Here is a 20,359-nt window from a genome sequence, read left to right on the forward strand (position 1 = left end):
TCAGTCTCGTTCTCGCCCGATGGCACTCGCATCGTGTCTGGTTCACAAGATTCCACTGTTCGGGTCTGGGATGCAGCAACGGGGCTGCCATTGGGTGAGCCCTTCCGAGGGCACACTGAATCAGTTTGGTCAGTCTCATTCTCGCCCGATGGCACTCGCATCGTGTCTGGTTCAGAAGATTCCACTGTCCGGATGTGGAATGCAGTAACAGAACAGCAATTTCGGGAGCACACTGATATCCACTCCTCTGCATTCTCTTCGGACACATGTCCCACCACATCTTGCAAACGAGAGAGCATCATGTCAACCGATACTCGGAACAATCCCACCATTTGCTTTGCATCAAGCTTGGAACATGCACTGCAAAAACCTGCCAAGTTACTTGAAGGTGCCTCTCATCTTAATTCAACCCCTGTCTCGCTGGAAGATGGATGGATGATAGGAGCCTATGGTCGGCTGCTTCTCTGGGTACCCCCTGCTTCCCGAGAACAACCATTTCATTACCTTGGGACTACATTGGTGATACCCGGTGGGCTAGAAATTGATTTGAGTCGCATGGCTCATGGAGAAGACTGGACGAATTGCCGAGATGTGTGAGTTCTTAGCCTTGACTGTCCCTAGTGGTTGCTAAATTAATATTTCTAGCGCTACTCGCAAATGATCCAGTTGTAGTACTACCAAGTTTCCAGTTTTATTCCATGTCGATCTTGTATCTGCTATCGAGCTTGAATTTGAAGTTGTCCGCTATCATCGTGATCGCTTCGGCAAGAGCACAACACAAGGCTCCCAAATCCAGTTCGCGTCATAAGTACCAGAGAGTAACGAAAGCACGAGGAGGCGAGATGGCGATGGATTGCTGCTCTAGTGCTCTTCCCTGTTGCTCAGGATACTTTAAAACTCGCCCTCCACATCGAATACAGGTAACAACATGATTCTTTCATTGATACAACTTCTACGACTAGCGTTGTTTTCGTGATTCTAATTATTTCAAATCAAATTCGACGGCTATTGGAAGTCCTCCAGGCCCACGAAATTCTCCTTTATGCTTCTGGCCGAAACGAACCGGTAAAAGATGCTGATACTCCCAGCTTTGTCGTTGGTCCCACTCGCTCGTTCTTCAAGTTCTCCAAAGGGTTGCTGACCCACGACCGCGCCAGTGCATTTCTCGTTGCAATAGACGTTGCCGGCAACGTTCCGTAGCTTGTTTGTGGCAGTCAGGAAGGCCTTGCGCTCTGCGGCAAAGCTGGTAAAGAAGTTGTCAGTCGACGCATACCGCAGAGACCTTGCGACTTACATAGAGCCGGTCAGTGCATAAGGTGAGGTGTTCTCGATGAGTTCGAGAGTTTGCTCATAATTCGCGTCGTCGTATACATAAACCTGAAAAGTTGTTAGTACATCTGGCCGTATCTGCGAACGATTACAGTGATGACAGAACGAAAGATTTATTCTTTTATCGTGATTAATTCAGGATAGAATGATGGTGGGCTGTATGAAGTAGCCCTTGGAGTCATCACCTGTAGGATCATGAGAAAAGTCGCAGGTGAGTCGTAGTATGATCCGCCTTACTAGTGCCTCCGATAAGAACCGGATGAAACCAATTATTTTGTCTCTGCGATATTATTCAGTAATCATATGATATCAATCAATGCACAGCCCATAGACACACCACGTGGTCCCATAAAGTTAGTCTTGGACGATTTTGATCTCGGCAACCTCAGACAGGAGAATCCAGATGAGCGAAGAAGAAACATATAGCCGTGACAATGCAGAACATTTTTGTCCTGCATCCACGCCTTCAATCTTACGCACCACTCATATACACAACATTATGCGCACCTTCAAATGCTCAAAGTCGCCCGGACCTCCTTGCTTATATCTAACTTCGCGCGCCTGCGTACTGGGCATATCTGTATTTCAACCTACGCTTCGCCCTTCGGATCGTGACGTGACGAGCCCGCATTTTGTTTGACAGTCAATTCTTCGATGTTTACAGTATGATGAGTGTCAATTGCGATCATAATTCAGGAGACCTTCTGAGCGATAACTCTAGTCATGCATATCGGTTATTCATACAATCTTTTCTTCCCAGTTGTCTATGGAACGCGGATAACGAACGCGCTCGTAGTAAGCCTTAAACGCAAGTTCGGCATCATCTAGGAAGGTCTTCAGCAATCTGCAGTGTTCTTCGCATAAACCCTCCTTCTCCTCTGCTGTCACATGGAATTTTTTGTCTCGACAGGTAGATTTCAACTGCGCTGCAACCTTTTTTCTCCAGAGATTCCAAACCCTCGTCTTGTTCGGCACGAACAACGATAACATACGCTCCGCGTCAAAGTCTTCGTTTGTCTCGTTTCCATCACTGAGAATAGAGCAGGCGAAAACAGCTTGGCTCCTCCTATTATGCAGGCAATACTTCTGTATCGCGCGTCCTTCAACCTGCAGCGCCTTCAAAAGCAGGTCTCCTTGTATCTTTTCGCTCTCGAGTGAAGAGAGGAACGAGTTGTAGACCCAAGATGCCGCACACGAGGCGAGAAACATCATTTGACCAAAGAGTGTCGCTTGGGGGATCAAGAGGAGCTGTAGCAAGAATTGTGCTAGTAAAAGGAGTGAACACAGTCCAACGCTCCGGTACTCTCGTCCGCCATGCATGTTCAACAAGAAATGACCCTTCGTTATCACATTCACATCTTTCTCCGACCCTATCAGAACGACGACATCGCGCGGGGTCAGAAGCAGTCCATCCCCTGGGGGGACCCCCGGGGTCACAGTTTTGGGTCCCCGGAGATGGAGCCTCGCAGTACCGATCACGAAGCAGGTTATGCCACTTGAAACGATGCCGAGAAGGATGAGGCTGAAGGCATACCAGTCGGCAAAGACAGCACATGAGAAGCATGTCATGATGCTGATGGTTATGGGTATCGTGGCTAGTAGTGCGTGATGGGTGCTCATCATCCCCACTTCATCCATATCCATGACGTCTCCGACGCGGATGACAGTCACTGATGCAGGTAATGTCTCCGTGCTGGCTTTTCCCTGAACCGCCATATCTTCCACCTCCTTGCTCATCTGTATTGTGAGGTATCCAAGGTGCCCCGTCGTCATATCTGTACCAGACAGCGAAGCGACGTATCGCGGCCCAGCTTTGCCATCCAGGCCAAACATTTCAGCTGGTTCGGAATTTGGACCTGGGAATAGTCCATCCCAGAATCGGGAGTTGGCTAACTGGCCGTATCTTTTGGCGACAGTATAGCTTCCTGGAGAGTTGTACCACCCCAGCCATCTTCGGCCGCGGTACAAATGCACGGTACCCATGGCTGATAGTGTTTCATCGCCGCCGAAAAAGCCGGCAACACCTGCTGAATCTAGCGTGAATGGTGAACCATGAAATGGGATCTGCAGGTGCATTGTTGTGGATGTTGTAGATAACGGTGAATCCACAGCATGTTGGGTAGGTCTTCAAATATCAGCCCTGCGTGAACTTACTAAGAGCTGTAGGTCCTGGGAGAACTCGAATCGTCCTCGAGGCAGCCTTACGAAATAAGTATATTGATCATCTGACCCCGAAAGGCACTGCGAACTGATATATAACCGAGCGCTGAAACACCGCATCTTTGATGGACTACTAGTTCTGTCACAATTACCAAGGACACTCGCCCCATTTGTGAAAGTTAGTGCAACTACAAAGGCCATCCATCAGAAAGTAGTCCGATCGGGCGCAAGTTTTTCAGGAGAAGAAAATCATTGCGCCCACAGGATACATTAGACGCCAACTTTTTGGAACACGCTGATGGACCTTTCAAACCTGTAGTTGTCACAATCCATCGAATTTTCGTACAGAATCGAAGGAACTCGAACAAGTGTGGCGATTTAACGACATGAGTGATAATAATCCCAAAGCTCGCCTATCAAATTCCACCCCCAAATAGGCTGATAATAGCCACAGGAGGAGGTCCACCCTCCCGGAGCTTTGTTTGCCCACAATAAGCAAAGACGTATTTTGAGGGATGCCATGTCACTGTAGGTGATGGTGCCAATGCAGGAACACGATGCAATGGGGCACCCGTCTCTGTTGCACACTATTGTGCCCAGATCATGTTAAAAGCAGATAAATAGCTAGAAACCGAGTCCTTACTATATCGATATAGGGTCCTGTATTTGCAATAGCGAGGTACTCTCCATCGTACGAGAAGCTCAATGCATTGATCGCATTTCTGAAGGAATCAAGTGAGTGGAGAGAGTAACATGTTTTGATCCACTCACTCGCAAGTGGAGATTGTCCGAGCGCATATCCATTCACTCAGATCGAACATGTTGACAATTGAGTCGTAGCCACCAGATGCAAGATATCTGAACACAACGTTAATGCATGTCGATTAGAATATGTAACAGCTAATACGCACCTCCCCCGGGGATCGAGTGCTACTGCAACACAACCTCCGACATGAGCGGCAGGGCTTTCTCTAAGGGTGAGCGTTGGGTAGTCCATGACCCGAACGCTATGCTCAGAATGATGTGTCAGAATTATACCATCGCCGACATGATTGAACATGGCGGTGGATGCGACAATGCTCTGTCGAAAGATGTCAATAACTTGTTACATGAGGGAGACGATGTGGAACAAACCCCGTCCTTATCTGAGAGATGCCATTGCGCCTTTGGTGCATCACCATCTTTCCCGTATGTTAAGAAAAAGAGCTGGTGCCCGGCCGAAGTAAATATCAAAGCCCGGCCGTCTGGAGAATAATTTGTCTGCACGGGTGAGATTTTTAGAATTATTTGCTGCGTATGCCGACTTTCTTGAGTTCTGTAAGGGTTATTCACAATGCGCGCAAGGCATATAACACTTACGTCGTGCATCCCAAAATACAATCCTTCTGTCCTTCTGACTCGACGTACAAAATAACTCTGGATGAGTGGGATTCCATGATATATAGTCAACATCATCGGAATGACCGCCAGAGAAGTGGGTTGCAGCTCTTGATTCCATCTATGATTGGGGCACGGTGTGTGACTCCTGATGAGATACAAGATATAGTACGTACGCTAGTTTCTGGAGTCCAGATCCGAGTGATTTTGTCGATACCAACGCCAGCTAAACGCTTCCCATCGCAACTCCATGCTACATGGGTTATAGCTTGAGGTGAGGGTATACGTAGATCACGCGGTTTATGCGCAGGAAAGTTTTGTGCCTGAATCAATGGAGTACATTAACAATGCGAGGTTCTTTGAGATGTACAAGTCCTCTATACGCACATGTAGACCGCGAGCAGCGAATGTTGTATGAAGAGGGGGAGATGGTGGCCGTTGAAGGGGTGCTACTTCTTCTTCCTCCTTGCTGTTTACTTGACTTGACATTGATGATGCGACTGAGCGTATGGTGTTTTGACTCGGAGCCGGACTTGCAGACGTTGTTTGCCACTGTTAGGACCGACAAAGGAACAACCAAGATCATCAGTCTCAGAGTCTTCATCTTTTCAATTGCGCCGTTTTCAACTTGTTTGTTTTATGCAATTCACAGGAAAGTCTGCACCCAGTTACGACCTTTGATTTATGGTAGATCATTATCGACGATGTTCGTTCCGTCCGGGTTTTGGATACGGACGTAGACCAATTAACTTTGCTTCTCATCAATCAGATTACTGATCACCGTTGTTGCCCTTACAATCGATCCAGTTCAGTCTGACTGAAACTAGAAGAAAATGACGTTGAAATATGTCTGGTTAGATGTAGATCCGGTGCGCAATTGACCATTTGCTCTCGTTTGGTGGGGATGTGCTGAGGAAATGCTTCATTCAGGGACATGATGATGCCACTGCACTTATGATGGCCTGTCAATTAGAGGATATCAAGCTTCTTGGAGTATCCAGCGTGTGTAAAGCGGCTTTCTCCCGCACAAGTCCTTTTCAAGCAAGCTGCTTAGGTTCACGGCAATGCGTCCGCTGATTGCACTGCCAATAACACCGCAAGGTGTCTGCACGCATTTGCTGCACCTTCCGATGTTCTAGTATATCCTGGCGCATGCAAGCCGTTACTTCGACCCACAAAACACGACCCTGAAATTCATGGAGAAGATGGCCTAGGAGGTGTTGTAGGGCTCCCTTCGGCTGATAGTCCTGAAGTTCAGGCACGATTCGCTCGGAAAGTCGATGGGTCATTGATCCATGCCATCGAGGGGATGGCAACAGCCATCAAGGACGCATGGCGCAATGGTGCTGGACATCAAGTATCAGTTGTTTCTTCGGGACCAATGACGAATATTGCCCTATTTATAAGCGTCTATCCCAGCCTTATGGAAGCGGTGGAGCAGTTTGTATTTATGGGAGGCGGTGTGGGTGTTGGCAATAGATCTGCCGTCGCAGGTATGTAACATGTGGTACTTGAAGAACCAATCTTTACAATGACAGTGCAGAGTTCAATATTATGTGTGATCGTGCGTATCTTATCGAAATATGTTACGGTGCCTGTCTTGATCCTCTATTAGCTGAGGCGGCTCAGATTGTCCTCGATGCTCCAGTCAAGACTGTCATGATACCCATAAATGTGACACACACGGCGATTGTCACTTCGGCTATCCATTCCCGCCTGAGATCACCCCATCTACCTTTCCTGGATGGCGTGTTGGCACATCCATCCACCAATCTCCGAAGCACATTGTCTTCTGTCATCAGTTTCTTTGCAGGAACGTACAAGTCAACATTTGGTTTCGATCAAGGTCCTCCTCTCCATGATGCATTGACCATCACATATGTGTCCCATCCTGAGTTCTTTAGAGCTCAACGTTTCAGAGTGGATGTGGAGTTACATGGTAAGCACACGGCGGGAGAAACGGTCATCGACGTCTGGAATTATCGGATATGTGATGACTCATGGGGCTCTAATGGGAAGAATTGCGTTGTCGCCCAGTCAGTTCAGGTGTGTATTCGAATGTACAGTAAACCTTCTCTTCTCACAATATCAATGTCCCTAGGTCGACCAGTTTTTTGAATTGCTTTTGGAATGCGTCTCCCGATGTGATGCCATATCTCCGCTCAACGTACAACAACAATGATAATTTACAGCACCTTCACACTTCTGATCGACTTACGACCGTTCTCTACATCTACTCACGCTCTACTACCATTGCTGAAGATTTATTCTTTTACGTGTATTCAAACGCGATGCGCCTTATGACCAGTACATGTAAGATACCATTTCTGCCAGGACCCTGCCGCACCTATTGTATTAAGTTGCAGACCCCATAACAGTCGAGCGCTTTCAATAAGGTTGTTCTTGGTCAGTAATTACGTTCCGCATGCTGTGCATACACGCTTACCATCACAGCCTGCCGTCTGTCACAGAATCCCAAATCATGCCTGTCAAATCAACATCTCATAGGAATTGGGTAAAGTTAGTGATCGTATTGAATGGTTGTTCTGATGGCCGCTACGCAAACACGTTGTCATTGCCACCCGAGCCAGGATCATCAATTCATCAGATATCAGATAGGCTCCAGTTACTAATTACGACTCCATGACAATCATTCTTGTCCGAAAACTTTGTTCCTTGACGTCCGTGGGTGCTGCTAGATGGGGGCGTGATGCCGTTAGGCCAGACGATGTATAAATACATGTCATCACGTCCTGTTACTAGACAGGCGAACCTCTCATCCCTGACAAATTTGCCTTGTGCTACTCGCTATGGGCGTCGACAAAGCGTGAGTGTCATGGTTCCAGCATACAGGCCTATCTCAACTGACAGTGACTTTCAGTGGCAAAAAAACAAGGTTTGTCACGGTTTCGCGCACTATAGATATTGTGATTCTGAGTTATCCCCTAGTCGTTTCAAGTTCATTCGCAAGTCGACATTACGAACCGCTGATGACAGCACCACCCAGGTGTTATCCCTGCTGCTTGTGTACGTGTCCTTGCTAATATTTCAATGTAGGAACTTGAAGCTCCCGTAGACGACATCGAGGATGACTCGACACCCGCCCCGGAAGGGGAAGAGGCAGGAGACTTGCAAGATGAACCAGACACGCAAGATGAAACAAATACGCAAGACGAGACAAACACGCAAGACGAAACAAACGCACAAGACGATTTACCTGGTCAAGATTCCTTACCCACAGAATCCCTACAAGATGAATTGCTTCGCCAAGATTCCTCGCCCATAGTGGTGACAGAATCCCCTCAAGAGGAGGCAGAAATGCAATCCATGTTCCCAACTTCTGACTCCCCCGCCCAAGAGTTTGCCAGCATTGCGGAGATTGACAGAGCCGACAGCCCTGTCGAAGATCCTGAGGTTATTCTCAAGAACCTACAGGAGACTTTTCAGAACATAATCGACGATAAATTAGCGAACATACCTCTTCGCTTGATAGACACCCACAGCGGCATCCTATACACCAGCAATGACCTCGAGGGAATTTTCAAAGAGTCGGAGGAGTATCAACAACTCTACGAAAATCTCCTGACCACCTCCGTGTCGAAGCTTCAGCGCAGAGTTGACGAATTCTTTCGATATGCCATGCTTTCCCACAAGTGGGCAAGTGCGAAGGACGAGCCCCAGTATTGGCAGATCAAGGGCAGCGTCTACGAGATGGATGCGCCACTAGAAATTCGCAAGCTGCAACAATTCTGTACCACCTCGAAGAGAGAAGGCTACCGATGGGCGTGGAGCGATACGTGTTGTATCGATAAGACGAACAACGCCGAGCTTCAGGAATCCATCATCTCCATGTTTGCTTGGTACAAGGATTCGGCAATCACTATCGTTTACCTTGCAGACGTCTCCGATATCTCGCAGTTGAAAGACAGTCAGTGGTTTAAGAGAGGCTGGACGTTGCAGGAGCTCCTCGCACCTCAATTTATTCGATTCTACAAGCAGGATTGGCAGCCGCTCATCGATTCCGATAAGAATCACAAAGTTGAACTTCTATCCATTCTCCACGACATCACTCGCATCGATGTTGATGTTTTGAAGGCATTCGTACCCGGCGTCGACAATGTCAAGAAGCGGTTGAGTTGGGTGGGCAGCAGGACGACTAAGAAGATCGAAGACATTGCCTATTGCCTCATGGGTAAGCGTCGCCATAGCTAATGAATTATTCTAACGCACTTGCCAGGTATTTTCGGCATTCATATGCCTGTAATGTACGGGGAGAAACATAACGCCTTTGTGCGGCTTCAGAAGGAGATCATGGCGCTTACCGACGACCTCTCACTCTTTGACTGGTTGGGAGAGTCATCGACCCTTCACAGTTACTTTGCTGCGCATCCGAGGTGCTTCATGACCCCATCTTACGACGCTCGACAGGACTCCACTTCATCGAAATTCGAATTCAGGTTACTCAAAACTTCGAAGCGCATCACCAGTGGCTTGTCTTCTTCGGCTCTCAAGATTGTCAAGGACGTTTTGAGCAACCCGCCTCACGGACGTTTCATTGCGAATGGAAGAATGAGCATGCCCTTTTTCGTTCACGAAGTGGTCACCCTCATTCCAAACCAAGACAAGCCCGGAATGCTCAGCTATCTCGTCAAAGCTGAAGGGCTCTCGGAGCTCGAGGTCATCGTCACACAACGGCTAGTTCCTTTATACGGCAAGAACCCAAGTCACAAATACCGTGTCGTACGAATGTGGGACGCGAGTCTTATTCAACGTTCTGGAAGCACGAGCATCGAGGCTGTTGATGCCTCGATTGTTGATAACCCTGAGTCTCCGGAGCCGCCTACGACAGAGGACTCCCCGAAGCAGGAGAAGGAAAAGGAGAAGGCAAAAGAGAAGGGGAAAGATAAGGACAAAGATAAGGGAAAAGATAAGGACAAAGAAAAGGAAAAAGAAAAGGACAAGGATAAGGATAAAGAAAGTTGGGTCGGCAGATCCAAGGACCTCGTCGCCGATTTTGTGGCCGATATGGTCACCAACAGCACTGCTGCTGCATTTATTCGGCGGCTGCAAGAGCCATTTGTTGCTCAGCTGCTTTGTTCGCCTGGTGACAAGCAGCCTTGGCGGAGGGTTGGAACCACCATCCGCGTCATTGCTCACGCATCCTCTGGGTCCATTAATTTCAGGGCTCCCGAAAATGTTATCGTGCACTAAAACTTCACTGTGTCGCTGCTCGCTAATACCCCTATGACTGTGTTGTCTATATATTTTACAGCTACGATCACGAACTCTACGCCATATTCATGAAACTATGGTACTGTATCAAATTACTTGGACTCTCTACTGTACAGTGCGATAAAAAAAATGCTAAGTTGAAAAACGTCCAGTGTTAATTGATAGACCTCAGGCTCCTGATTGGTAATCTCGGGTCACTAGGGGAAGGCGAGGCATTAGGGGGTCCCAGAACTTTGTCAAGTAAGATAACGTATCAACGTCAACCACGACCGTCACGACGCATGAGAACAAACAGAATAGGCACTGCTTGTACACGCGGCGGCGGAAGACCGAAATAACTCGTAAGAACAAGCTTCTCACCATGCCTCCTTTTTTACACCACTACTCGAAACGCTGCCAATCAAGCTGCGACTCCGAACCTGCAATACCAAATATTGTTGGTATGCAGTGCGAGCATCCGAGAGCAAGTCGTTCAACAAGTTCTTATCGACATCGTTGAACGCAGCTATGCGGTTACCACAAGCCTCGAGGTCAAGTGATTGCAAGACCTGCTTGCTGCTTCTCATCTGCTCCAAAACCTGTTCTCTCCAGACCGTCCATACGTGCGTGTCGTTCGGGATGAACTGTCGAAGGATCTCTTGTGGTTTAAACCCTCTGTTCCCCCAATCTTTGTGCTCGCAGTCGGGCTGAAGGGTTAGGCAAGCGAAAACAGCTGCGGCCGTTCTTGTGCCCAGTTTATACGTCTTCATGCGATCCTTCGACAAAGTCAACGCTTGGACGAGCTGTTCCTCCTGCAGGTATTCTCCGTCCATGGACGACAAGAAGAGATTGTACGCCCATGAGACAGCGAAGGACGTTAGGAACATGACCTGTCCAAACAGTTTTCCCTGTGGTATCAGGAGCAACTGCGTCAGAAATTGAATGACCAGGAGGAGCGAGCAGAACCCGATCGCTGCGTATTCGTCATTGGTCTCGGCGTCTTCATCATGATCCTCTGCCAGTGTCTCTGGCCCGGGGCCGCTCTCTGCATCTTTTCTCCCAAACATATGGTGGAAGTCACGGATCCCATCCCCTATAATGCCGCGTTTCCTCCTCTCCCTCCTAGCTCGCTTACGGACCCAGGGCTCGTACTCCAAGTGAAACTTGCCCTGCGTGATGGCAAGCACATTCTTCTCTTTTCCACGGACGACGATCACATGGTTTCCGTCCATCAGTATGCCATCGCCTGGCGGTGCATTTTTAGAGGAGGCGACACTCTGGAGGACTATGGACGCAGAACCGATGACAAAACACGAGATGCCGTTGACGAGAATGCCGAGGAGGATCAAGGAGAAACAATACCAGTCATCGCCCCATGCACAAAGTGTGCATGTTACGACGCTGGTAGCGATAGGGATCAATGCGACGTGTTTGTGGAAGCCATCTCGGGCATGGATGGTCAAGCTATTTTCGGTACCAGCATCGAACTTGATGTCTGGCATATCCAAGATGGTAACTTTATTTGCCCTTGTCTTTCGTCCCTCTACTATCACGGCTCGTTGGTCTTTGCATTTCTGCATTAACAGGTATGCGAGGTGACCCGTTTGTTTTAGGAATGTGCCGGACTGGGATGCGACATACATAGGACCGGACTTTCCATCCAGCCCTATGTACGTGGTGGGCTCTATATTGGGTCCTGGAAACATTCCGTTCCAAAAACGAGAATTGGCGATTCGGCCATAGTGCCTCCCGACACTGTAGCTGCCCGGGGAATTGTACCAGCCTGTCCACCGCCTTGCTCTATAGAGATGCACAGTCTCCATCGCGGAGACCGCCTCTTCACCTCCAAAAAAACCTGCGAAGCCACCGACATCGAGGCTGAAATGATCTGTGTTTATCGTAACTGGGGGCATGATGATTTTTGAGGGCGTCCTCGCGCGCAGCCGCTCTCCTTCATATAGATTTCGTAGCACTACCCTGAGTCTGAGCTAGCTCGGTTCTTTCCTGCAAAAAAAGTTCGAACACTGCCTCATGGCGTTAACATGGTTTAAGACCCCAGGACACTCTACTCCAACGAGGACATTTCTTCCTTTTGTTATGACTCATCTGTGGGACCGTCCGGCAGCAGGGAAGCTCCACCGACTATCATGCATCATCCCAAGGAGCTCGACAGACATCTATGGCCCCCTCCCCACCTTTGCTGAATTCCTCCTACCGCCCGTCGCCACCCGTAATGTTTCCTCCCGCCGTCTTTTGTGTCATGTATTGCTTTTTTGTGAATTGCTATGCATCAGTGACGAAATATACGTCTCTGTCTAACTATAAATTTCAGTCTAACCCTCGGTGAAGAATCCGTGTGCTCGAGGGCGGTGCTCAGGCCTCAGGAACCAAGCCAGCGCTCAACGTTCAACACTCGATTCCAGTCGTTGCTCGAGTTAACAATGTCATTATATTCAAAAAAAAAAAGTTTAACCATATGATATGCAATAAAATAGATCAAATGTATATAGGTATGGGTAGTGTAAAGGGAAGAGATGAAAACCGTAGAACCAAGATGCCAACCAGGGATATCGCAGGCGGCAGCACCAGGTTAGTGGTAGCACGAGAAAGTCATGGTCGGGTGTACAACACCAGGTTCATGGACGAAGGAGGGTCCATGTTGGCGTGCCAGGATAGAGAGGGTCCACGACGTTGCCCTCGGAGCGTGGAAGTACAAGAGGTCAAAGTGAGAATTGGAAGACTGTAGCAGGCCGTGGCGACAGCACCGGGTTGGCGGGAACACCAGGAAGGTCCGGATTGGATATGTGGAGCAAGGAGCAAGATGATGTAAGAGTGGGGAAGGTCTTGTGTTGGCGCGGGTATAGTGTGAGGTGGCAGAGGTTGTCCTAGGGCGCAGGTAGTTGCATCGATGGCAACGCTGCATTATAACTGCAGGATGTTGCTGAGGCCTAGGGTTGGCTGCAGTACTTGAATGTCAGAGCCGCGAAAGACGGGAGGTCCGAGTCGTAGTTGACAGGGACAGGGACATGGTTTGACAACGAGGGGGAAAAGAGTAATCGAGTTACGTAGCCGCCAATCAAACGTCCTTGGGGTCCATCCCAGGGCTAAAGAGACCGGCTCCAGAACCGAGCTAGTTCGACGCTCATTGATGAAATCCGGCAATAGCCTTGGTTCATCATGCCATCATCAACCGTAGCATCACTTCAGTGATTGTCGACCGCATCACAGCCTGATCTGACACAACCTTACATTGATGCCGTAGTGTCGCCGTAGTAGGGCGACCTCCAAGATATCCGACTTTGACACGGACGCTGGTTGACTGATGAGCATATTGGAGTTCTTTGTCGAAACTCGACTCGACACGGAGACGAGCGATTCTGCAGGCACTCATGTTACAGACCATACATTTTGCCAAGACTCAACACAGAAACCTCATTATAAAGGCTGAGACTTCTTGGAAGATGGAAGCCCAGGTGATGTCGCGATTCTTTTCTGCTTTTCACAGGCTGTCGCTGACCATGAGGCTCCTGTGTTTATTGTCACGTTTGGAGTCGTGCCAGCATAGCGTGCTGCCTAGAACCACCAATACTCGGACTACTATATCCGTGACCTCGTGCATTTCAGCAGGCAAAGATTGAATATGGGTCGCGTCCACTGCCTGTCTTTTCCCCATCTCATCATTATTTTGATCACAGTAATCATCATTGTTTGACTGTAGTCAACTCATTGCGGGCTATGCATAAGTTGTACTGCCATGCAGGCATGATACGTACGCCTCATATTGATTAACAATCGGACACATCACCTCACTACTGAGCGGCCTCAGGGACGGGACAATTGTGTCTCGACTTGCTTCATTGCCTCGATGTATCTATCAATATCGTACACCCATCTCAGTTACTCTTTAAACCCTCCGGTTGGCTGAGCAGATGAACTCGTCAGACGCTGTGAAAAATGCAGCTTGATCTCAGCACCCCATGAAACAGAAAGGAAGCCAGAGCGGTTGACAGCGAACCCTCCGCCAGGCATCAGCATCGACACCTCGTGTATCTATATAGGGGTAGAAGTAGCTCGGATGAATTAATTTAAATGATATATTTCTTGTACCCAGTGGCGCGTAAATTGAATTAAAACGCCGAGCTAACTATTACGAGAGCTCGGGTCGTCCATCAAGAAATATCTTGTTCGCACCCGTGATGGAACGAGGAGGTCTACATCTCTTACGACCTTCTCTCAAACTGCGCATCGCTTCTTCCAGGTTACCGCGACCAATAGATGCCGAATGCTCGGTGGAGGGTATGGTCAAGTCGTGTGAGGTATCATGTGGTGCCTTGACGATCTGCATGACAATGATCCGTGGAAATGCAAAGCTGTACAACGTAGGTCCTCTTACCTCTTCGGAGCTGCTTTGCGTCAAAGATGACATCTTCCCCTGAGCCAAGGCAGGAACCTTCTTCTGTCTATCGTGAATTTCCAAAGCGGCTTTCTGGCCGGTAAATTGAATCATAACTCCACAGGAACTATAAACGATGCGTACCTGTAACGATGATGAAAATGAACAGATCATCCCGAAGAAGTCATCTGGCTTCGGTCCTTCCGGTGAATTCAGGTCTTCGCCATAGTAAGAGAACAGAGCGCGTAGGTCTGTTTCGACGAGGGCAGCCATGTTATTGAGCGCGTCGACGCGTTGTGCTACTTCAAGAGTAAACGGCTAGCGTTTATCGGGCATCAGCACGCGAACTCCTTTGGAATTATGTAGTATTCACCTGCATGATTGTCACGAATTGGTCATTATCGGAGGGTATGCGAATCTGCTTTAGCAGACTTATTTCTTCTTTAACCTTGTCCAGCGACGTAAGTAAAGACTGCACGTTCTGTTGTAACGTAGGGAAGGAGACTAAAGCATAACATAGGATTATCCCCAAAGATATCGGATGAAGTCATCACTTACTGCGAGCAGCTGATTCCACACTAGGCATCTCATCGATGAAAAGTGTAAGCGACGGATCAGTGCGAATGAGGACTCGTGCAACATAATGCAAGAGAGTAGGGCATTCTGAGGTGCCCTTTGCAGTCCTCGTTTCCTTCATCTGCGACGTAATGCACATCGACAATATCGTCAAGAAAGCGTGTCGCGGACTTACCTTCACGAGCGCCTCCAGGCGAAACCCACAGGCACCTCCACGAAAGCTGGACCCATTCAATGCGTTCCCAACTGTGAGTATTGCCTAGAATCCTTGTCACCACAGCTAAATTGTCGATTCGGTAACGAACGCACCCGTAATGTCAGCTTGAAACGCGCAGATGCTCGTAATTCTTTACACGCATCATGAACGGTTTTCAGATCCGGTCGGATTTCCTCGATCTCGAGTTCCAGCTTTTGGCGATATATCATGCACTCCAGCCGCTGCGGGAGTCTTGGAATCGTCATAATCTAAGACGCTGACTTGAGTTACAACTCAAGGAGTCACGAGCAGCACTCACGGCACTTAGATATTGATCGGCCTTCGCTAGCTTGCTTACATCTTGAAAATCTTTCATGCGAGCGACCTTTTCAAAGACATTAGTAGAGCGAAAAGGCAGTAAGTAATAACGGACCTCTTCCGGAGATGGTAGCTGTTTGCTGATGGCTTTCAAGTCATCGATAGACAGTTTGTCATCGAGTCTTAGCAGAGCTTGACTGATTTCAAGAGAGGTCATCTTAAAACGCGAAAGCATGATAGCTAGCGAACGTAAGTTGTCAGTTGCCTTATAACGGTTGTGATATGAACCAACCGATGTTATTAGCGCGAGTAATATCAAGAAGAGTTGTAACACTTTGTTTCCGAGTGGGATTTGCGGCTTTGGAATGTGAGGTTGGTGTATTATCAATTGTGAACGTTGCTTCAAGATCATCTAGCTTGAAATCCAGTGAGTTTGACGATTCCTCCCATACTGTGGCGCCGCAATTCTGATCATTGATTTTAGTCCAGAAGAAGGGCTTTAGTCTTGGCCCAGTGGCTTTTGCTTTGTTTCCAATCCTGATTGCAGATCCACTCGGTGGGGGCGGAGGTGGAACTCCTGGGGGTCTTGGTGGAAACTGGAATAGTGAAGCGTTGAGCGGAGGAGGCAGCGGGGGCGGAGGTGGTGGAGGTGGAGGTGACGAAAGTGCAGAACCTGAAGAAGGGAGTGATAGGGGCGGCGGCGGCGGTGGCGAGAGTGGGGAACCTGAAGAAGGGAATGATAGGGGTGGTGGTGGAGGGGGAGGAGGGGGAGGAGGAGGAGAATGAAAGGTTATCTGACTGATGTCCTTCGACTCGACGGTGAGGGTCTCTTTCCGATTTGGAACAGCCCACGGAGAAAGAGGTGGTGGAAGTGGAGGAGGGGGTGGAGGTGGAGGTGGAGGTGGAGGAACGCCAGTCGCGTTCAATGTTGTGCTTGCATCTGTTTCTTCGGGCGTTCGCACAAAAATCGCTCTAGATTTGAAACCTTGTGGCGGAGGTGGAGGGGGTGCAATCCTTGACTTGAACTCGTTTTCTGACATAGCTGTCGAGTTCGCAGCCAATAGCTGTCTGAGGTTTGAAACCTCCGTCTTCAGCGCTGTTAGTTCGTTGTCTCGCTTGGCAAGATTCTCAATGGTGCGGGTCGCAATGAGTTGGGCGTCCATATCGGAAGCTCTTTCCTCTTGTCTCGTTTGAAAACGTGAGTAGACTGATTCAAGAGCGCGTTTGAGGTACACAACCTCCTTGTCTTTGGTGGAAAGAGCACCACTCATTGTACTCAACTAATTCACAATCAGCTGCGCAACATAGGTTATGGATGAATAACATGCCTGAAGCTGCAATTTATTCATTTCTTCATGGAGCGAGTGAAGCCTTGCCCTTTCGCGCTCTTTCCTTGCTTGCTCCTCCTGAATCAGATGGATAAACAATTGTTCAGCGATGTGAATTGACATAACCCACAACATCGTGCGCGTTGTTCGAAATTTGAGAGTTCAAGCGCTCAAGTTCCGCCTGTAGTTGGGTAACTTCCTTCTCCTTCTGCATCAGCCGTTGAACAAGTTTGTTCTGTTGCGGAATCAGTTTGACCATTACCACTAATATGACAGTATTCGCACCTCATTTCCCCCTTTGCTTGAAGTATTCGGCTTTTGCTGGTTTGATCCTGTGCGTTGTTCAAGCCTTGTCTTGAGTGCCGAGTTCTTTGTTGTACATATGAGATTATTAACAAAACCGAGCTTGGATGCGCGCACCGTCTGGATCAGATCGTCTATTTGGACACGAAGGTTTTCCAGCTCGCGCTTCGTCCCACCATCGACGGCATCTATAATTATATCCTGGCCAGTAATGGGCCGGATTGCATCCAGAAACCTCGTAATCAGAGGTATCCAGCCCAAGTCACTACGTGGAGGGTAAGTGCGCTTCAAGACACATTACAAACCAACGCTTACATATCATCTGCAGTAAAAATATGATCCAAAAATGTATCCACTATAGCTAGTTGATCAACTTTGACGTTCCTGTTACTCTGTCAAATCATGTCATCAACTTTCTGAAAGAGGACTTACAATTCAGCATCACCCTTCATGATAGAAGACAAGTGGTGCAAAATACTCATCGATATAGACCCGAGCCCCACGTTGTTCGCGCTTTGTAGAAGATCATCCAGGAAAATGTCTGATTCAGAGCGTTCTATTCCGTACCCCTGACCGCCTCGCACGGCGTTTCGTGTTCGCTCTCGTAGATCCTCTTCATCCTCGTACTTCTCCTCCGTATAAAGATCCAGTTGAGTCAGTAGAGAGTCTGGCGGTTTTGTATAGCGGAGAGTCTAGACGATAGGCTCTAGTTATCGTACGAAGTGGCATGATGAGCTAGATCATTTCTTACCACTATGACTTCATTTAAGCCACGCCGCCCGAACTCTTCGCGCAATAAAATGCGGTCTTCCAGGGATTCAGGACAGTTAGTGAGGGCATTTACGAGGGCCATGAAAGCAGTTCGTGCCTCCCATATACCATCCTCATCATGTGAGGATGTATTGTTGGCTGCAGTGTCGTTACTCTGGTCTGATATACCCAAAGCAGCAACCAGAAACTCGAAGCGGTACAGTTCATCATAGGCGATGCGATATTCTGATGATGCAGCTATGACGGCCTTGTGACCCTGATTGGGCGAGAGCACGCATATTGCGGCGAGAAGTTCGGCAGCAAGCATGCGTGTCTTCAGAGAGGCGCCGTAGAAAGAATACGCTATATGAATAATGATTGTGGGAGACGACAAAACGCTGTCAAATCCGGCCTAAGAACGGATCAGGCCCATCATGAGGCCTAGTCAAACGAAGATCACGTTTACCTGAGTGTTGAGGAGCACCCTGAGGCATTTGATGATCTCTAGCAGAACTGTGCTTTCTATGTCCGCAAAGACTGTCCTCTTCCCGCCCTTACCAACGAGTGCTGCAAGCGCGCTACCTATTGCGTTCATGCCATCTTCTATGATAAATTCCTCGATCCACGGTAACTTTGCGGTAGACAGATGTACTCGGAGGGAAATCAGATGCTTGACGAGCCTAGCATCCGCTTTCATGTTGCGCAAGCCGTCAACATATCGCTTTGCAGATATCGTACTCTCTGCTTCGGTATTCTTCTCTCCACCTGAAGACGCCCACCAGTTGCCGAACATACTGCCAGCAGTCTGTGCTTGCAGGGGTTGCATCGTCTCCGCGACTTTGTCAAATTCGCCACTAGATCGATTGAGAGCGGGGGACATAACCGGTGGCACAGCGGCGCTTGTACCCCAAGTCACCATTGATAAGCGCTTCAGTATTCCAGAGTCGCCTGTTAGCTGTGGGACCAGACGAGGAAGGAAAGCTCCCCCGCCAGAAACTTCCAATGTGGATTGTCTAGACTGAGATGGTCGAGGAGTCCGTCCGTCGAGAGTCGAATGCAAAGCCCGTGCTTGGTCAATAATTTGCCGTTTCTTAGCAGCTGTTAATATATACATCTTGTCCCTTGCGTCTCCTTTCAATGCCATGTGGTCCTGTTGATAAAATGAAACCGTGGTCATAGACAGATAAGTACAGGCTTTCTTACGAGGCAACGTTCAAACTCGGCTTGATCGACCTCTAATATCTCATCTTCTAGGATGCTCGATTGCGTTACCGGCATGATGCTTCCGCCAGTCCGTTGCTCGACAAGGACCGGATCGCTCACGCTCATGCGCTTCTTTGATAACGATGGGGGTGGCGAGGCAGGAGGTGCCGGCTGTTGCCACGCAAAGAGACTCGTGATTGAACCACGCCAATCTGGAGAGGCTGGTCGAGCGGTGCTAGCATTCGCCATCAGTGCATCAAGAGTAGACTTCTTCTGCTTTGCAGTACCCTCCGCGTCATCCGATTCTGCTTGTATGTCCTCAAAGCGCTTCAGGGTATCCTCAGAAGGCTGTACAGAAAATGGTAAAAGAGCTCGCGGGCGAAGGTACCATTCCTCTGGTACGCAGAACTGAAATGTAGGCTTTTGGCGGGAATTTGTTAAGTATGACTGGACGAGGTCGGACAATACTGACGAGGATGAGATCCTCGAAGCTAATAAAGAATATGAATGAGCATTACGTTATAAAACAACACATCAGCCTCACCGCCATCCTGAATGATATATTCAAGGTTACCTCCCCCAGCCATGGGCAAACTCTTAGTAAGACCCAAGTCCTCGACCACAAAACGAATGACATCCTCCACGATCGAGCTCCGAGCATAATATACCGTCCAAGTAAACCCGTCATGAATCTCAGGCACACGCGCAAACGAGAGAGACAAGGAGAGGGCTGCATGTAGCGAAACCAAGCGTAGTGTTGGGGAATGCAAATGGGACGTCAGAGGAAACGTGGAGAAGTGCCTCTGAGACGCATTTATCACTGGATAGTTTGATTGTTTCAGTAAAGGAGCGATGGGAGTCGATGGGTCGATTATGCCTAAGTCATTCGGAAGACAAGGTGGTAAGTTCCAAGACCAAGCAATACAAGTAATACATGTGCGCAAGATTGCTTACCATCCCCGAGAGCCTCGAGTTCCGCCTCTTCCCACTTACGACCATTCGGTTGACTACAAACATGCTGCAGGGCCCAGCCAGTATCCTGTAGCTCCCCGAGGACACTAGATAACACTTCCTCTTGAGCAGTCAGTACTCCGATAATGTCCTGCGCAAGTGCATTAGATGATACGCTAGGGTGGTGAAGAGATCCGTTAGCCAGCAGGACAGGTACAAGGAGCGAGTCGTCTGCCATAGCAGTTTACGTATTTTACAATCGTG

The 20,359-nt window shown here is 48.6% G+C and overlaps 9 protein-coding genes across 9 annotated transcripts; 3 read left to right on the plus strand and 6 right to left on the minus strand.

The window, feature by feature from the left end:
- Positions 1-48: 48 nt before the first annotated feature.
- HD556DRAFT_1321088 (uncharacterized protein) lies at positions 49-750 on the plus strand. Its single transcript, XM_041301333.1, has 2 exons — positions 49-593; positions 646-750. Exons 1-2 carry the CDS (start codon positions 193-195, stop codon positions 659-661), a joined length of 417 nt encoding a protein of 138 aa, XP_041166780.1. The 5' UTR covers positions 49-192; the 3' UTR covers positions 662-750.
- HD556DRAFT_305923 (uncharacterized protein) lies at positions 749-1,852 on the minus strand. The gene is made up of 5 exons (XM_041310220.1): positions 1,837-1,852; positions 1,667-1,781; positions 1,515-1,609; positions 1,295-1,377; positions 749-1,243 (listed from the first exon to the last, which is right to left on the minus strand). Exons 3-5 carry the CDS (start codon positions 1,524-1,526, stop codon positions 1,006-1,008), a joined length of 333 nt encoding a protein of 110 aa, XP_041166781.1. The 5' UTR covers positions 1,527-1,609; positions 1,667-1,781; positions 1,837-1,852; the 3' UTR covers positions 749-1,005.
- HD556DRAFT_1321090 (uncharacterized protein) lies at positions 1,683-3,616 on the minus strand. Its single transcript, XM_041301334.1, has one exon. The coding sequence runs from the start codon at positions 3,403-3,405 to the stop codon at positions 2,068-2,070; it is 1,338 nt and encodes a 445-aa protein (XP_041166782.1). The 5' UTR covers positions 3,406-3,616; the 3' UTR covers positions 1,683-2,067.
- Positions 3,557-5,417, minus strand: HD556DRAFT_305577 (WD40-repeat-containing domain protein). Its single transcript, XM_041310219.1, has 8 exons — positions 5,254-5,417; positions 5,043-5,189; positions 4,849-4,987; positions 4,624-4,796; positions 4,401-4,570; positions 4,261-4,347; positions 4,133-4,211; positions 3,557-4,076 (listed from the first exon to the last, which is right to left on the minus strand). Exons 1-8 carry the CDS (start codon positions 5,353-5,355, stop codon positions 3,906-3,908), a joined length of 1,068 nt encoding a protein of 355 aa, XP_041166783.1. The 5' UTR covers positions 5,356-5,417; the 3' UTR covers positions 3,557-3,905.
- Positions 5,418-5,424: 7 nt separating this feature from the next.
- HD556DRAFT_1321124 (Inosine/uridine-preferring nucleoside hydrolase domain-containing protein) lies at positions 5,425-7,459 on the plus strand. Its single transcript, XM_041301335.1, has 8 exons — positions 5,425-5,572; positions 5,636-5,868; positions 5,921-6,359; positions 6,410-6,430; positions 6,482-6,912; positions 6,968-7,179; positions 7,233-7,272; positions 7,321-7,459. Exons 2-6 carry the CDS (start codon positions 5,821-5,823, stop codon positions 7,046-7,048), a joined length of 1,020 nt encoding a protein of 339 aa, XP_041166784.1. The 5' UTR covers positions 5,425-5,572; positions 5,636-5,820; the 3' UTR covers positions 7,049-7,179; positions 7,233-7,272; positions 7,321-7,459.
- Positions 7,460-7,493: 34 nt separating this feature from the next.
- On the plus strand, positions 7,494-10,266 carry HD556DRAFT_305532 (uncharacterized protein). Its single transcript, XM_041310218.1, has 5 exons — positions 7,494-7,693; positions 7,748-7,762; positions 7,816-7,873; positions 7,924-9,058; positions 9,104-10,266. The coding sequence occupies exons 1-5, from the start codon at positions 7,677-7,679 to the stop codon at positions 10,075-10,077; spliced, it is 2,199 nt and encodes a 732-aa protein (XP_041166785.1). The 5' UTR covers positions 7,494-7,676; the 3' UTR covers positions 10,078-10,266.
- Positions 10,267-10,454: 188 nt separating this feature from the next.
- Positions 10,455-11,990, minus strand: HD556DRAFT_1225348 (uncharacterized protein; the record flags this gene model as incomplete). Its single annotated transcript, XM_041297004.1, has 2 exons — positions 10,455-11,090; positions 11,217-11,990. The coding sequence occupies 2 exons, from the start codon at positions 11,988-11,990 to the stop codon at positions 10,455-10,457; spliced, it is 1,410 nt and encodes a 469-aa protein (XP_041166786.1).
- Positions 11,991-14,224: 2,234 nt separating this feature from the next.
- Positions 14,225-16,831, minus strand: HD556DRAFT_1436286 (uncharacterized protein; the record flags this gene model as incomplete). The annotated part of the gene is made up of 10 exons (XM_041305545.1): positions 14,225-14,416; positions 14,471-14,563; positions 14,615-14,788; positions 14,844-14,974; positions 15,029-15,167; positions 15,222-15,305; positions 15,356-15,511; positions 15,562-15,627; positions 15,676-15,800; positions 15,853-16,831. 10 exons carry the CDS (start codon positions 16,829-16,831, stop codon positions 14,225-14,227), a joined length of 2,139 nt encoding a protein of 712 aa, XP_041166787.1.
- A 160-nt stretch (positions 16,832-16,991) lies between these two features.
- Positions 16,992-20,333, minus strand: HD556DRAFT_1436287 (armadillo-type protein; the record flags this gene model as incomplete). Its single annotated transcript, XM_041305546.1, has 10 exons — positions 16,992-17,123; positions 17,174-17,257; positions 17,309-17,456; positions 17,507-17,575; positions 17,624-17,883; positions 17,943-18,353; positions 18,408-19,091; positions 19,145-19,635; positions 19,689-20,021; positions 20,099-20,333. 10 exons carry the CDS (start codon positions 20,331-20,333, stop codon positions 16,992-16,994), a joined length of 2,847 nt encoding a protein of 948 aa, XP_041166788.1.
- Between the last annotated feature and the right edge of the window lie 26 nt (positions 20,334-20,359).

The sequence above is a fragment of the Suillus plorans genome (assembly GCF_016647745.1).
Source record: "Suillus plorans strain S12 chromosome Unknown HD556scaffold_2, whole genome shotgun sequence".
NCBI classification, from domain to species: domain Eukaryota; kingdom Fungi; phylum Basidiomycota; class Agaricomycetes; order Boletales; family Suillaceae; genus Suillus; species Suillus plorans.

Excerpts from the sequence above, each read along its gene's own strand:
- HD556DRAFT_1321088 (XM_041301333.1), top strand. The coding sequence starts at position 193 with ATGTGGAATGCAGTAACAGAACAGCAATTTCGGGAGCACACTGATATC.
- HD556DRAFT_305923 (XM_041310220.1), bottom strand. Across the intron at positions 1,244-1,294 it reads TATGCACTGACCGGCTCTAT|CTTTGCCGCAGAGCGCAAGG; the intron begins GTAAGTCGCAAG and ends CTTCTTTACCAG.
- HD556DRAFT_1321090 (XM_041301334.1), bottom strand. The coding sequence starts at position 3,405 with ATGCACCTGCAGATCCCATTTCATGGTTCACCATTCACGCTAGATTCA.
- HD556DRAFT_305577 (XM_041310219.1), bottom strand. The coding sequence starts at position 5,355 with ATGTCAAGTCAAGTAAACAGCAAGGAGGAAGAAGAAGTAGCACCCCTT. Across the intron at positions 4,797-4,848 it reads TGTATTTTGGGATGCACGAC|AAAGTCGGCATACGCAGCAA; the intron begins GTAAGTGTTATA and ends ACAGAACTCAAG. Across the intron at positions 4,348-4,400 it reads GCACTCGATCCCCGGGGGAG|ATATCTTGCATCTGGTGGCT; the intron begins GTGCGTATTAGC and ends CGTTGTGTTCAG.
- HD556DRAFT_1321124 (XM_041301335.1), top strand. The coding sequence starts at position 5,821 with ATGATGGCCTGTCAATTAGAGGATATCAAGCTTCTTGGAGTATCCAGC. Across the intron at positions 5,869-5,920 it reads AGCTTCTTGGAGTATCCAGC|GTTCACGGCAATGCGTCCGC; the intron begins GTGTGTAAAGCG and ends CAAGCTGCTTAG. Across the intron at positions 6,913-6,967 it reads TTGTCGCCCAGTCAGTTCAG|GTCGACCAGTTTTTTGAATT; the intron begins GTGTGTATTCGA and ends CAATGTCCCTAG.
- HD556DRAFT_305532 (XM_041310218.1), top strand. Across the intron at positions 7,874-7,923 it reads CTGATGACAGCACCACCCAG|GAACTTGAAGCTCCCGTAGA; the intron begins GTGTTATCCCTG and ends ATTTCAATGTAG. Across the intron at positions 9,059-9,103 it reads CATTGCCTATTGCCTCATGG|GTATTTTCGGCATTCATATG; the intron begins GTAAGCGTCGCC and ends CGCACTTGCCAG.